Source organism: Phallusia mammillata, chromosome 8 (assembly GCF_965637545.1).
Source record: "Phallusia mammillata chromosome 8, kaPhaMamm4.hap1.1, whole genome shotgun sequence".
In the NCBI taxonomy this organism is placed as follows: Eukaryota; Metazoa; Chordata; class Ascidiacea; order Phlebobranchia; family Ascidiidae; genus Phallusia; species Phallusia mammillata.
In genome coordinates, this window is record NC_137259.1 from 5,991,715 (window position 1) to 6,008,503 (window position 16,789).

The 16,789-nt window shown below is 36.6% G+C and overlaps 3 protein-coding genes across 3 annotated transcripts; 2 read left to right on the forward strand and 1 right to left on the reverse strand.

Moving 5' to 3' along the window:
- Positions 1 to 3,245: 3,245 nt before the first annotated feature.
- On the reverse strand, positions 3,246 to 3,788 carry LOC145204677 (zinc finger BED domain-containing protein 5-like). The gene has a single exon (XM_080077271.1). It carries the CDS (start codon positions 3,786 to 3,788, stop codon positions 3,246 to 3,248), a length of 543 nt encoding a protein of 180 aa, XP_079933397.1.
- Positions 3,789 to 4,498: 710 nt separating this feature from the next.
- Positions 4,499 to 9,136, forward strand: LOC145204551 (4-galactosyl-N-acetylglucosaminide 3-alpha-L-fucosyltransferase FUT6-like). Its single transcript, XM_080077145.1, has 4 exons — positions 4,499 to 5,128; positions 6,307 to 6,522; positions 7,264 to 7,411; positions 7,553 to 9,136. The coding sequence occupies exons 1-4, from the start codon at positions 4,926 to 4,928 to the stop codon at positions 8,249 to 8,251; spliced, it is 1,266 nt and encodes a 421-aa protein (XP_079933271.1). The 5' UTR covers positions 4,499 to 4,925; the 3' UTR covers positions 8,252 to 9,136.
- A 1,240-nt stretch (positions 9,137 to 10,376) lies between these two features.
- On the forward strand, positions 10,377 to 15,773 carry LOC145205424 (4-galactosyl-N-acetylglucosaminide 3-alpha-L-fucosyltransferase FUT6-like). The gene is made up of 4 exons (XM_080078145.1): positions 10,377 to 12,157; positions 12,383 to 12,598; positions 13,247 to 13,400; positions 14,979 to 15,773. Exons 1-4 carry the CDS (start codon positions 11,991 to 11,993, stop codon positions 15,669 to 15,671), a joined length of 1,230 nt encoding a protein of 409 aa, XP_079934271.1. The 5' UTR covers positions 10,377 to 11,990; the 3' UTR covers positions 15,672 to 15,773.
- The last annotated feature ends 1,016 nt before the right edge of the window (positions 15,774 to 16,789 follow it).

Genomic DNA, 16,789 nt, shown 5'->3' on the forward strand with positions numbered 1-16,789 from the left:
AAACATACTAGTATTAGCGTCGTGTTTAATTTACGTTTGCCACATACGCGAATAAGTTTTCAAACAGCATGCTATTAACTAAGCATTGCCTTACTGTCTTGACCAGGGGTACCCAATCTTTTTTGACTCAAGATCGACGTTTGAGGTAGTCCAACTCTCGGGATCTACCATTCCAATACAAACTAACAAGATAATGCAAGACTATGTATGTGTATTACCAAAGGAAAACTAGCATTTTCCGAGCCCTGTTTTACGTTTATTATCGTGGTTTGGGTGTGACTTTTTACACTGCATTGAACTTAATTTTTCGATGCTAATCTTGATAATAGAAAAATTACCAGCACAAAGTAACCGTTACTACTGTAAGTATTATTTTTGTGACGTAACTATTACTTTTGTGTCTTTTGCGACGTAAAGCGTCGACTGAGTATTTGTGGTGTGAACATATCAACAAATCCTAATGAATAACTTTCACAATAAAGTCATCTGTGTAGGGCAATATTCTCTAAAAACGCATTACAAAACAAGTATTTTAAATAATTTTCTGAATCCCTCGCGGTCGACTTGATATCAGTCCGAGATCGACCAGTCGATCGCGATCGACGGGTTGGGCAGCCATGAGTCTTGACTGTTTCAGGTTTTAACAAACAGAACAACGCAACGTTGTTACGTCATATAGCACGCAATCAATCCCTTTTGTCAGTTATTTTATTTGATTTTCTCGCTTTATAAACAGAACTTATTCATTTTCATTACATTTTGAATATAGTTGTAGTTTTTTGTTAGATTCAATAATTTACCTAGAAACCATTTCTGTGGTGCCCCTCCTCTACTTGATGCCCTAAGCACGTGCTTATATTGCTTATAGCAGGGGTTCCCAACCTTTTTACGATCCCGTACCACTTGGATGCTCTGTACTGCAACGCGTACCACTTTGTACAGAACAACTAATTTGATCGACTCATATTTAATGGAGAACAATAATATTGTCCTACTAAAACAACACTAAAGCACCACACCTAAATTTAATGAGATTTTTGCTACATGGATTTCGCGGCTTGAGATAATTAACGCCTACTGTCCAACAGCGTTGAACGGTTTTTCAAAGCAACTGTGCTTCTTGTTGACAATTGACATGACCTGTATTTTGAAGATTGTAATGATACGAAACAACATGAGTAGTTACGTAACAATGAAAATAGGCTTAGGGGAAATTATTTTGGTAAACAAAACCAGATAAACAAAATATGAAGTTGTAAATCCAGGTTTTTGAAAAAAACAAACAGAATCCACTCGCGCACCACTTGAAAAACCTTCACGTACCACTAGTGGTACGCGTACCACAGGTTGGGAACCCCTGGCTTATAGGTTAATCCAGCACTGCCTGTAGACCAGGGGCGGGCAACCTACGGCCCGCGGGCCGCATGCAGCCCTTCATTAAAGGTTGTGCGGCCCACAGAGACGCTTGGATTTCAAAAGTACTGGCAAACGAGTCCAATTATTACATATTTTTGAACTGATTAATGCGCCTGATGCTAGTTTTCTGCGATCTGGCAAAATGTGGCTAGAATTAAATACGAATTATACTTGTAGTTAAGCATATTTGGTAAGAAACAAAGCAAAATCACTTTGTGTTATGCACATGTGCGGCCCGCGATCCAATTTTGACATTTATGATTGGCCCTACAGTAACAAAGGTTGCCCACCCCTGCTGTAGACTAACCAGGTTGTCCAAAAACATATTTTGTAAATAACACATTTCTGGCGCTTTGGGTTTATACGTCCACGTAAATATTATAACAAACCCTAAATTCAACTCTTATTTCCAGCATTGTACCGGCAAATATACAAACTGCTAATCCTACACCATGACTCCTTTTTTTATCTGTACACTGAATCCAATTGTTAAGCCTAAGCATGGCCATAACAACATTTTATGTCACAATTAGATTCTAATATTACGTCATAATAGAATAATTTAACTGTACTGTATTACAAGTTTCGCTTTTTAATGTGCGTGGCTTTTCCAAAGTGCTACACTTTTGTAATGTGTTTCGCTTTTTTAATGTGTTTCGCTTTTTAATGTGTTTCGCTTTTTAATGTGTTTTTTTTAGTGTGTTTCGCTTTTTTATTGTGTTTTGCTTTTTTATTGTGTTTCGCGTCTTGAATGTGTTTTACTTTTTTAATGTGTTTCGTTTTTTAATATGTTTCGCTTTTTTAATGTGTTTCGCTTTTTTACTGTGTTTCGCTATTTTTATGTGTTTTACTTTTTAAATGTGTTTTGCTTTTGTAATGTGTTTTAATTTTTAATGTGTTGTGTTTCACTTTTTTGTTGTGTTTTACATTTTTTTAATGTGTTTCAGACGTGGCCGCTATGGGCCACCGTACACCTGTCGATCATTCGTTCCGATGACTTTCAGTGATGCATCGATAACCAATTGTTGAAACCCAGACCTACAACCTAGCATTGCTGGAGCACCGTCTGTGCAAACACCACAATCATTTCCCCAAGGAATGTTATAACTTTGCAGAAATGAATCAACAGGCACCGGAAAAATATTTTTTAATATGTTATTTGTTGAATTCTTATAAACACGATTTCAGGTTTAAAATTAAAAAAATCGATGTTATCAGTCAAATATTTACGTTTAAAATCTCAAAACACTGACACCTTGCGGATATTTTGTCACATTGTCCAAACGTCATGTGACGTCACCTCGTAACAACTTGGTTTGGAACTTTGTATCGCGTGTGTCGTCGGTGGTTGTTAACGTTCAGCGACGCCAATAACGTTAGTCAGTTAAAGTATTTTGGTGTTTAACTGTTCTAATTTTTAGACTCAAGTGTGCAAAAATGCCTGCAGTGTGTTCTGTGTATGTTTTGAAGCAACAAAAACAACAGCTGACCAACGCCATTGTTAGAAGTTGGTACGATGTGACGTAACAATCGCTGCTGCATTTTAAACCAACGTGTCGCTCGAGAGCTCATTGTTTGATTGAATATCTCGAAAACGACAAATCATAGGACAAAAAAATTAGTGATACGGAATCCCCGAAGTATGGCCATTCTAAAAAGCTAAAATGTAGAAAAAGTCACATCGTCGCTGCCGGGGCCCTTTAAAGACATCGCGTGCAGTAGTTGTCGTTGCAAGTGCTTTGCAAAAAAGAAACTCATCTTTGAAATCGCCCTTGTATATATATATACCTCACGTAAACCAGTAACTGCGAAAAATTTGCCACATCTGTTCATTCATCAAGCTGGATATTAAATAATCCAAGCGGAGCTGATTTAATTTCCTGAATTATTTGCTCCATAATATCAGCAGACATGTCGTCTATTCTTCTACTGATGGTGTTATTATACATGGATATCGTATTCAATTTGTTAACATATTCAGCTTCAAGCATAACTCGAACAATGTCATTGGTTGCCGGCAGTAGCAAATCGGTGTGGGGTTTCTTGGATTTGGCGATTCTGAGAGCCACTAAATATGAAACTTCAATTGCTGCCATATTTTGCTGGTGGTACTTGCCACCCAAATCCAGCCTGTTTTTTTTTACACTACCAGCTTTGTTCTTAAAATACTGGACGTCCTTGCCCGCAAAGTTAGGATGTTTGCTGTCAAAATAGCGTTTTATTTTGTTGGGCTTCATCGATTCGGCTGACATAATTTCGTTGCAAATGACACATTGTGGCTTTTCAATTCCTGCTTCAACTATGAATGTAAATCCGTACTTTAGAAATTCCTCACTATAATTTATTTTCCTAATGGTTGTTTTTAGATGCATCTTGGAAGTTTAGTTGACTATTCTAATTAGAGAACACTGGTTTTACCGCGACAATACACGCAATTTGACATGTGCTGACTTGTGATTATGTATAGTAGATGCAGTAATATTACGTAATACAAGGCAATAATCATCACTTTGTGACAACAATCGAGTTTTCAAAAATTAAAGATCCCCTTCTGTGGTACAATGGCGGGAAGGAATGTTAAGCGCTGTTATGTTGTGTTTTATCTGCTTAATATATTTTAAACCAGTGTGTTAGTTTACTGCATATTATATTCTTAAAAATAAAGCAACCGCTACCATAGGCGACGCCAGACAAATCGTCAGGCGACCACATGCCAAAACACACACACACACACACACACACACACACACACACACACACACACACACACACACACACACACACACACACACACACACACACACACAAACTTAGTCCTAAACTTGGCGAAACAACGTCCTAAACTTGGCGAAAATTAGTTTAATGGTTCAACCCATCTTAAATTAACAACAGTAGCTTTTATGTGCAGTTATCATTTAGTATTTTAGTTGCTTGCTGCCAAATAAAAACTGAGGTAGCACATAGCATGCGTATGGTTTTGTAAAATCGTGTCAAGCCTTTGGCAGGAAATCATGCTAGCGACTTTTTTAAGGGTTCAGTAGTGACACGACATCGCAGATCCAGACGCCGCTCAATGCATGTGTAAACCGAGTGAGGATTCTTGTATGAATGAAAAAGCCCAAGCCAATACAAAAGAAATAAATAGCCTGCGAACATCTTCCTCAGGTATGAGCATGAGCATCTCTTACTCATTAAAAAGAAAGCATAACTGTAGCTTGTAGTTAAAGGTTTGATAGCTAAGTCCAGACTTATGAGAGCAAGCTGTGACATTTGTAATCTTTTAAACAACAGACACCTCAGATGAAACAAAAGATTGTTTGTAAGAGGTTGTATTGATTAATGCGGAGTAAAAACATTGCAAATGAGGTTCAAGTAAACCTAGCATGCTTTATCTTGAAAATCGACCTTTGCAGCAATACAAGAAATCAGCAATACCTAAGTTTATGTGGTGCTATTAAAAACAAGTTACTTAGGGTAAACTCCCCAATGTAGCCTACTTCTTTAAAACTATGAACCGGTACTTAAAATGGCAAACTGGCATAGTGCTTGTTTTGTGTGGATTTGTGGTTTGCATCTCTTATTATTTCCTGGCATCAATGAAAGAAAACAGGAAATTTCGCACGATAAGTGATGATGCAGCAACAAAAAACATAAAGACAGAGGTTGCAATTCCAAACAACAAAGCCATCCACAACGTCCAATCAGCAATACAGTTGAGTAATGTTTATTAGCCTGGTGGCAACATATTGAATGTAAATTCCTTCCGGTTTAAATGTGATGTATGGAAAATTTTGATTTGCATAGCTAATACATTCACAGCGGTTTAGTAAAAAAGGTTAGTTTACTGCATGAGAAACTGTTTCATCAATACAAGTCGAACAAATTTGGTTTCATAGGATTACCTCGTGTGCGAATGGCTCTATGGCAGTTTATTGCTTTACAAGCCTGAACAAACGGTGATAAATCTATCCGCAAACAAACGCCTCATGATACCACTTGTTGGAGCAAATTTTCTTATTACATTCATGCGCTTTGATATTATTTAAGATTTTAAAAAGACTTGAAGCAATTCGTAATTTATTGAAATGTCTATTTGGAAACTACTGCCTCATAGAGGTCCAAATATTCGATGCATAAATGTACATTCTATACACAACACAAAGAGGATTACATCATAATGGTTAATATGGTCCCTTGTTGAGTAGTAGCCTTTCCCTAGCCCCTTTAATCTGGTGTTCTAATTACACGTCTTCCAAACATACACATTCTTCCTCAAAATTCTTATTGTGTATGATACGACAAACAACCATATCGTTCGACAAACAACCATTGTAATCGTACGGCAAACTACCATATAGCAACCACATAGTATACCAAAGAAAACCGTTTATTTAAGTGCTAGTTCGGGGATATTTGTGTGTAATACGATTTTATAAAAAGCGCCATTATACTTTTTGTTTTAGGCGTAAAAAATCGATTTTATTATTGGGGAACGAAAAACATAGACTGGTGTGCAATTCCAGTAGAGCTACTAACACGATACGTTTCTCCTAATCCAAAAGTGCTTAATTTTCGATAGGTGGCGTAAAGAGCTGAATTATTTATTTAGCGGCTATAAATGGATTGGGTTGGGAAATATTTACATAAAATTTTTACATTAATAACTAATTTTTGGGTTAGTTTTATTGAATTTTAAGTGCTAATACCTTACCCCGACCCTAATAGCCCTAACCGTTAGCATTTTTTTAGATATACCGTTTTGAAAATTAAGCACTTTTGGATCAGGCGTAACGTATCGTGTTAGTAGCTCTACCTGCAATTCCAAAGCAACCGGGTAAACGTTTATACAAATACCACTATTCAAATAGAAAATCTACATTATTGATGCAGACAAACCAACGAGGTTTGGACCTATTTGAAACCGCCGATGATTTATCTAACGTATGGATACCTCGAACCGCATTTTAACCCTGCGATTATTGAAACGGCGCTTGGACACAAATGTACGACTACGCTTGACCACGCAAATATGAACAGAAGCGATGCTGTGGTTATTCGATTTAGTCAGGCCTTTCGGTTGAACCAATTTACGAAACCAAAATACAGGTAAGGACAAAAGCAAAGGTTTTTATAGATTTTTTATTTAGATATTCCTTTATGTGATTAAAAATTATACTTTTTTTAAAGAAAGCTTTAAAATGCCAATTTTTTTGGTTAATATGCTGTTGAAAAACATGACTTTAATAAAATTAAAATAAACAATGAATAAATGAAGTAAGTCTGTTTGCCTATTAATGCCCAATACACCAACATTAAAACAAATTGCATTTCTGCTAACTCTAAGCAAATTACTATCTAAAGCAATGGTGGGCAACCACTCGGTAAGTGAAAAAATCGTTACCGGGCCGTGTGCTTTTTTTGCTAAATTTGCGTTAGAAAGCTTTTTATCACGTAACATAGGGTTTGACAACTATTTGGTTTTGGTTAGCTTGTGGTCGCTTTGTTTGTTGCAGAGTTGATTTTTTATTTTATGTACGCATTTGCAGTCGTTTATAATATGAAAAGTGAAGTAAAATAAACTAAATTTTCATGGCTGAGCATTCGTTGTTTTTTGAAGTCCGCGATGAAATTTTAGTTTCAAAACTGGTCAGCGGTGCAAAAAAGGTTGCCGATCCCTAAATTAAAAGAACATTAGAGATGTAAGTACTTTTTTTTCAAAAAAGAAGAAGTGAAAAACCAGAAAATAGTAAAAATTAGTCTAGCAGGTGTCCATTTCTACAGCCGATGTTTCAGTTGTCTAAAATGTACCTAAACTTTTATCGAACAAATCTTTGTTTTTTCTTCAAGGCGGGAAGATCAAATGTACGTATATATAAGCCTGGAACCTCCGTGGCCTTTTCACAAAGATGACTTTAGCTTCGTGGACAAAGATTTCTTCAATTGGACAATGACATACAGACGAGATTCGGACATATATTTCCCATATTTTACATTAGTAAGTAGAAAAAATCTGTTGTTTCAGTAAAACCATTTACCTTTATTCTGCTGCACTAAAAAGTGATTAGATTATTTCCAAAACCTAAGTTCACCTGCTAGTCGATCATTACTTTATTAAATAAGGAATTTTTTTTTGCAGCCTACTTTATTAGGTGATGATAAGCAGCGTAAACTTTATTGCGGAAAAACTGCCGTTGAACAATTGCTAAGCAAGAAAACGTCGCAATTCACAGCTCTAGTGGCAATAGGACGTTGCGAAGGTGGAGATGGTCCGGTCAACAGACTGAAATATGTACAGGCTTTAGAAAAATCAGGACTTCGCATTGAGAAACGTGGCGGTTGCTACAACAACATATTCCCACGTCCGTGGAACTCGGATAGTTTCAGGAGTTATGCTGGGACTTTTAAGTTCTTTCTGGCATTTGAAAATGGATATCACTGTCGAGATTATGTTACAGAAAAGGTTTGGAACAATTCCTTAAAATCTGGCACCGTGCCAGTCATATGGGGAGCACCAAAAGGGGACATTGAAAATATTTTACCACCAGGATCATATATACACACCGACGACTACGAAAGTCCAAAGCAGCTAGTTGACTATTTGAACTACTTAGACTCAAACGCAACAGCATACTCTGAGTACTTTAACTGGAGAAGAAGAGCACCAGAGGAGGTCCTTTGGAATCGAAAAAGAGCCACAGGTTATGAAATGTTATGTGACAATTTATGCGAAATGAAGAAGTTTGGCAATGTTTCAAAAATTTACCATTCGTTTGAAGATTGGTATATCAACCAAGATAATCCGGAGTGCTTTAAAATAACCAAGACAAACTGGTGATCGCATAAGCAAATTATTGGATGCCGTGTCTGTCGCTCGGCTTTGCGACGAGCTAGATACAAACAAAAAGTCATCGCAGGAAACCTTAGGGTCCCTACCGTCCCTACTGTCGATCGATACACCCCCGGTATATGTGCAGTGCCCCCTCTCCCAAAGGACCTCTGTTAAACATGGTAATTGTTACGTCACAAAGTCATTTTTTTGCAATTCGAAGTCGGCAAAGACGGTACAAAATAAAGAGAAGCCTCAAGCAATCTGATGAGCAATTTTTGCATAGTAAAAGCCTATGCTCTGTTGCGCCACCTTTTGGAAAATAGAAGACATGTTTGCGAGTTCCTGCGTTATAGAAGATTTTCCTTTTTTCTAACTTTAAAAATACGATTTCTGTGTTTTGTTATTTGTTTACGGTGCCGGTTTTGCGTACACCTTATTTATTTGACTAGAAGAAAGTCTCCCACATTTACACGCATAAAGTAAACACTAGTCTATAGTCAACAAAAAGTTTAAATTGTTGTTACCACATGACTTACCATAACAAAAAACAATTGGTTGCTGATATTAAACGAAAAGATGACCAATTTTACCATCTATTTCAGTAATATGAAGACCGATGTGACTTCCATTTCTCAATGTTGGCACCAATCCCATTTTAAAAATATAACTTCATGGTCAAACGGACATAGTGATCTATTAACACAATACACAAGTTATTACATAACAGTTCAATATAGGTATATATTACGTTACTTTACAAACTAAGGTGTAAATTGTAGACGCAGCACAATCTGTCTGCAAAGTTTTCACTTGCAAACAATTGTAAATGAATGCATTGTAATGTGTCGCAGCTGATTTCGAACTTATTGTTTAGAAATTAAAGTAAACGCTTCATTACTCTGGAATGGATGTCCAGTTGACTTTCAGTGCATCAACAATTTCTGGGTGACATGAGTAGTTTACAAAAATACTGGCAACGTGGCTCAGTGCGCGCACACAGAGATTAAATAAATAGTGTGAAGTGGGGCACGACCGCAATGGTTTAAGAACCTCTGATTTAAAGTAACAAAGAACACTGTGCGCATTGTTCGTAAGCACCAAAACAAAGAATATTTGTTGGCAACAAAAACGTTTAGTCAAAAGCACAAATTGAGTTGAAAACCAAAGATGTAACTTGTTGAGATTCGAACAAAGTCTGAAGAATGTCATAGGGGTTCGGCCGAGATAAAAAGGTTAAGAACCACTGATGTAGCCCCATGAAACCACAATTTTAAACAACAAACTTGACAAACATTTGTTTACAACGATCTCTCTAGTTTGAACCGTATTGTTCACATGCGATAAACGAAGTAGTGTAAACAATGTTAGATGTTAAAAAAACAATGCTGTTAAAAACATGTTAGTATTGTAAAGGAGATCAGCTGTGGATCAGTGAATTCAGTAAAGTTACGAAGTTACTTCTATGTATTCCATACAGCTTTGCTTTCCAAATGGATGTACTAACTATATTTCCAATTCTTATTCCATATTGGCACCATTAGCTGCTATTGTTTACATAAGATAAACCAAGTTGTATAAACAATGAAATAAGCTATTGCTGCCAGGCATAGTGTATGACCAAGTATTGCTCATCCAGCAGTTTTATTGTAAACAATCGACGTTTCGACGTCCTATACATTGTACAAACAATGTTAGGTATTGTGACAAAGACCAGGTAAGAATTGGTGAATTCATTAACGTTGCAAAGTTAATCTAGTGATTGTTCACTGTGTTTGTTGCTCAAAGTACACAAGCATAAACAGATGCAAGAGAAAGAGGGAGGTAGAAATACGACCCTAGAAACGAATTTTATGGTGTCAACTATAGTTAAAGCGGGCACGTGATTAGTATCTAACAAAAGATTTTATAGGTTGTCAGTTGGGACACCTATTTGCGAACATATTGAATTACCTGCGTTAAAAAAGAAAAAAAGACCGTTTATTTGGTATCTGGATAAGCAATGTGAGAGGCACCCAATCGCTATAGGTGAATTTGTTAAGCCAGTCAAAACTAGAAGGATACAAAGCAAGGTTATTTGTCAAACAACGTGTGAAGTAGTTTTCTTTCCAAGTTGTACAAGTTTAGGCTTTTGTCCAAATGAATTGTGTTTTAGGTTTATGAAATGACTGAAACAGTTATTAGAATTGATTGTAACTTTTCTGCCTTTAATATAATCCTGTAGTTGTGTACTTCCTTGTTTTTTCCAGTGGTTGTGATTCAGCCGGTTTGTACCGGTTGTATAGAACCATATAACGAAATTTTATGAGATCAGCAAACCGGTTACTGGTTCGTATCAATGAACTTATGGCAACAGAACCGACAGAAAAATATGACTTTTGTGATATAACCGGTTGACAAAAAAATGAATTCCACCACAGGTTTTCTCACGAGTACGCACAAAAGGCAATGATCACCATATTATACTTCAATGTCAAGTTCTGATTTAGGTATTATCTTAAGTCGAAAAGTTTAGCCCAGTAGGCCAGGAACTTATGCCTCTTGACTTTATTGGGCAAGACTTTATGGGGCCAATTTATGTGGGTTGAGCGAAAGCGTATTAGCGGATATTTAACTCAGGGCCAAGTTAACGAGGACATAATCGACAAGAAATGTTTTGAAGTTGTTTGCTTTGGTGAACAGCCAACTGTGTAAAACAGGAACGACCTTTTCTTTCTTGCCAGTCGCATCACCGTTTTTTAATGTTTTGAAGGCATTGTCGCCAGTATCTCTACTAAGCCCAATGTTGGTTCAAAATTTAGGAGCGCTGCGTTTATGTGACCTCTAGGCTTTAAATGTAAACATTTAGCAGAATTGTATTTAATGTTAGCGTATAGTTAAGAAGATGTGTATTTGCGACTGTATTTGTTAAAGTAGAGGTAAAGGTATACTACAACGCAACGTTTTTGTGGAAGTAGGCCACGTTTGTGTTGCATTTCCCAAGAAATAAAACAGAAGCTAAAAGCAAGCAATTCTTTGAGAGGCTTAATTACTTCTTGTGATAGAGGGGAGACAGCAAAGTTTTTATGACAATCTGTTTTGGTATTGTCATATGTTGATCATATAGAGAAGTTTAAAATTACGATCATCCTATATTCTTCAATTTACTCAAAGAAATATGATTTTTTTAAGAATATCAAATATTTCAATTAACTTACAATTCTGACATTAGGTGTAAATTGTTAAAAATAGACATTCAATTTGAAGGCAAACACCGTTTGTGTGCCAGGCGTTTGGAATTCTGTACACCACTTGTATTTTAGAACAGGACTTTTGACAGTCATAGTTGTATATAGCTGAGCTATAGCTTGTCAGGAATTGATTTCAATTCATTTCAAAAACTGATAGACAAAAGACAGGCTGCCTGACAGAATTGGTTTACTTGAATTAGCATCTGGTAAAAATCAATCAAACAAATTTCGTCTCAATAAACATGCCATTATTTTGTATCGTTTCGTGCTGCCTTGCACTAACACTCCACCAGAGTTGTAAGTCGGGCCGGGTTTAGGTTCGTGTCGGGTTTGGGCTTTTTGAAGATTTCTTCGAAAAAACGGACTTGATTCGGGCCTGACTTTAAACTTGGAGGCAGTAGTTTTTGACTTACGAAACATAATTGCATTTAAATTTTTATCTATAGTTGTAGGCTTTATGTTGTGCACAATATTTCATTTTTTGCAACATAGGAACTTCTATAGATATTGTGCACAATATGAACCGCACGTGGCAATTGAAAACAGTATTCGTGCTTCTAGTTTTTGGGATGGTGGTGTGCTGTTCCTACTATCTTGTTACAGTGATGAACCAAAAAGGTTTCCGCATAGCCTCCATTACAGCAGCGAATCTCGAACCGACGACTACCACCAAAACAATTGCGCGGTACATGACAATTATGTTAGTTTTCCAGTAACTGGTATTGTCATAGGCTGATAGGTTAAAAATGCACATATGACTAAGCTTTGTATTTAACTGATTTTAAATTACAGTTCCTCTTGTATGAAACTTATCGTGTGATAAAACCAGGTAAGTGTGACAAATTTTGGCGAGCAAGATCTTCCTCTTTATATCAAGCACCAAAGGCCAAAAGTGTATTTTTGAACGCAGTTTTTCAACGACTCATGCGACACCCCTGGAACTGCCGATGATTTATCTGACTTATGGATACATCGAACCACAATTTAACCCAACAAACATTGAAACCTTGATCGGCCACAAATGTAAAACTACACTTGACTACGCAAACATCAACAAAAGCGACGCTGTAGTAATTCGATTCAGCCAGGCCTTTGGCCCGAACCAGTTCACAAAACCAGCAATTAGGTATGCCCATTTTTTTTTCAGATTTTTTTAAATGTACACATTTTGTATGTTAGAGCACAGTAGCTTATCACTGTGGTTGACTCGTTTGTAGTTAAGCTGCACAGGCTCTCCAAAAAATAAATTTTCAAAACGGCTGCAAGTTTTAGAATAACCTGTGGTCGTGAACATGTTTATCAAAACACTTATAATGGCGGTCGTGAAATGAACAAAGCAACTTTGCTAAACATTTGGCTTCCAAAACTGATCTAAAATTTAGAAAAATTTAGAACTTCTAAATGCTTTTTGTTTGTCTTCAACATTATTAAATAAACAGACAACAAACAAAGTGAAAACCATATGAAGATGTCATATAAACTGATTGCCGAATCGCTCAGCCAAGTCAAAGGATAAAGAAAGAAATCAATTTGGACTTTCACAGCCACCAGCAGTACATGGGATATTATAAGACATAACCTACTTCTTCAAATTAGTAATATACAAACGAAAAAATGACGGTACTTTAAGGACCTGTCGTGCGGCTGTCATAGCAAAAAGGTTGTGCTCTCCCGTTTATAACACAGAAAATAATGTTGATAAAGTTTTTTTTTTAATCGACGTAATACTACCACATATCGCTATATTTTAAATGGCACTTAAACTTTCTTGTAGGCGTCAAGATCAAATGTACGTGTACATGAGTTTGGAACCGCCGTGGCCTTTTTACAAACGCGATTTTAGCTACGTGGACAAGGATTTTTTTAATTGGACTATGACATATAGAAGAGATGCAGACGTGTTTTTCCCTTATTCTTCCTACATCTTGGTAAGCCCCAAAACACAAAATCATAAAAAGGTTATTTGTCACTTTAAAATTATACCTGGTCATTCTGTGTATCGCCTACAGTGGTGGGCTTTCTATAATGCTTCAATTTAGTGTATTAAACTTAGATAATACTGAGCTCAATGTTGTTGTGAAATGGATGAACAATACACCAGCCGGGAGCTGGCTCTGGCAGGGAGCTGGAAAGCCACTTTGATTGATCTGATTTATGATGTTATAGTATTCAAATCAGTTAGTACAAGCCTTTATTTCAAAGTGTCGACACGCAAAGATATTAATGTTTGTACTCGCCTACTAAACTAGCACGCGGCTTTGAATAAACAGTGCGAAAATTGCTTGAACTGATATCGTGTATCTTTCTTATGCCACGTGGGCCAAGTACCCCGTTAAGTGATGCTCATAAATTGTATGTTTCGAAGGAAATTAGTATAGCTAAGCTAATATGAAACGAAACGAACAGCATAAAATAAGTTAAACGTTGGAGCTTACTTTTGTTTCTGATTTTCCGCTGACAAATATTGACAAAACGAAACAAATGGGCTATAATGTGCTCTTGAAACAATCATACACGAAAGGCTGAGACATTCAAGGCCATAACCACAAACTCAGCAAGGACAAGATGATACTCTACATACAGTACTAGCTTAGGGTTGCCATATTTATGATACACAATCCCTGACAAAATTTATCTCAGTTGCGTTGATTAACCTTTTTTGTGATCCAATCACTTCTATTGCAGAATAAATTTAGAATATTCAGAAGCTACACGGACGGCGACACGAGACAACGTTAGATACGATACTCTGATCTTTGTCAATTACCTTTCTGCGTGGGCTTGTGTTTAGTTAAGTTTACTAGGCTAAGATCGATCACTAATTTTACCATCCTTGAAACAATAAGCACGTATATCAGGGGTCGCCAACCTTTACTACTCTAAAAACCATTCAGCAAAATTTCACACATAAAAAACAAAAAAAAAACACCGGGAGCCACAAAGAGCTTTTTGAATTTAAAATAAAAAGCCACCGTAAAAACGTTTTTTTAGTTCTCACGACTTTAGACTTTTTGTTGTCAATTAGTTCCTTGCATATTCGGTACACAGTTAAAGCAAATGGAATTTCCCACGTTCCCACGTAGCATCGAATGTTGTGTTTTCTCGAGACGCAGATTTTTATTTGTGTATTTAATGAGTATTGTCAGACAACTAATAACAAACAGGTATTGTTACGCGCGCACATACGCGCAAAACGAAACAGTAACCTTGTAGCTAACTTCTTGAAACTTTCTTCGTTGGAACATTAATTTCATAGTATATATATATTTTTTCTTAAATTCCTTTTAGGTACATTTTAACATTTCTCCCTGGCGCAGATTTAAACACTAAATTTCCTGACATGTCAATCCTGACGTATGGCAACCCTATACTATAGCTCTATATCTAAATAATCATACTCACTTTAGACATGAAACACTCACATATTCTTGGACCAATATTAATGATGCCTAAACAAATAAAGCGTAAAGTTTTTAGCTTATAATGCTGTAAACCAAATTTTGCAGGATGACTTTTGGACAAGTGAAAAGCAACGTGAAATGTTTTTCGGCCAAAAAGCAGTAGAGCAAACGTTAACCAGGAAAACGTCGCAGTTCACGGCTCTTGTGGCAATTGGGCATTGTAGAGGTGGTGATGGGCCTGTCCAAAGACTTATATATGTGGAAGTTTTGGAAAAAATGGGACTTCGCATCGAGAAAAGAGGCGGTTGCTACAAAAACGTTTTTCCTCATCCATGGGACTCGAATACTTTTAGAAGTTATTGTGGGACATTTAAGTTCTTTTTGTCCTTTGAAAATGGTTATCACTGTCGAGATTATATGACAGAAAAGGCATTAAACAATGCCATCAAATCTGGCACCGTGCCAGTAATATGGGGAGCGCCAAAAGAAGACATTAAAAATCTTCTTCCAGCAGGATCATATATACACACCGACGATTACGAAAGTCCAAAGGAACTTGTTGACTATTTAAATTACTTGGACTCAAACGCAACGGCCTACTCCGAGTACTTTAATTGGAGGTTAAAAGAAATAAAAGAAGCGCCGTGGAGACGCGACACAAGTTTTAATATGTTATGTAACAAATTGTGGGAAAAGAGGAAATTTGGTAATGTTTCAAAAATTTACCATTCCTTCAAAAATTGGTACATCAACCAGGATAATTCACAATGCTTTAAAATCACTGACGCTAATCGGTGAAACGTGGTTAATAAGAACATTTCCACTTGTTTTCTACACGTTAAGTAGTGTTCCTTGTTTTTGTTGTTGTTGGAAGTTAATAAAACCAACTTTCTATGATAAGAGAGCACTTACTGTTTCATAGACTGAATGATCTATGCATGTCTTACATACAGACATAAAAATATTATTGGTTGCAGAGAGAAGTACCAATGGACGAAAGTCACTTGTTGTTCAAAGAATTGTGCTGAAATAATTATGTTAAGAGTGAAAACGTGTTTTGCTAATCTAAAACATCTGAACTATGTTTACCAGCACATGCCACATGGTGCTAGAATATTGACAATTATTGGAAGGTAGGGTTAATTTTTTATATTTTTGTTTCCGTTTATTTCATAAAAAATGTGATGTATAGTTTAAAAACATTTTGCCGCCGTTATTAATTACGCTTACAGAAAACCATTCGACGTTTTTTAGCTTCGTTTAAAAAGTAAACGACAAGGCAATTTTAAGGGGTTTTTATCCTAATGTTAATGTATAAGTCAAGGGGTCGCCAACCAGCGGCCCCGGAGCCGCATGTGGCTCTTTGATCCCTCTGATGCGGCTCAGGTTTTGAAATTACCAGATGTTTGAAACATTTGATTTCAAAATCTGTGACGATTATGACTGACAGAAAAGTCGAAAATGAAGCGTAACCGCTTCTAGTAATTAGCCACAACCGCGCTTATCATGAAACTAAAACAGTGGTTCTTAACCGGGGTTCGACAACGCCGAATCAGGGGTTCGACGAAGGTCTTTTTGAAGTACAATACAAATACTCGTTTTTGTCAAACTTTAGGGTCTATAGTCGCTTAAAACGGCAATTTGTATTCGCTCAATATCAAAACAGTGGAAAGTTAAACTTAGGCAGTGGTGTTTTAAACTGCTCTAAACATTTTTTTGTGGTACTAAAAAGAGTATTACCATCCCAATAACCATATGGGTCAGACTTTTTGTACGCCTATTGTGTGCCAACAATGCGAACAAAACAGGTACCACAAGCATCCCAGTATAAATTATGACATCGTAAATACTTAAGGCTGATCTTCACACTGTGCAGCTCAATCTATGCACCGACCTAGAAATTATTCTGGGCTTTT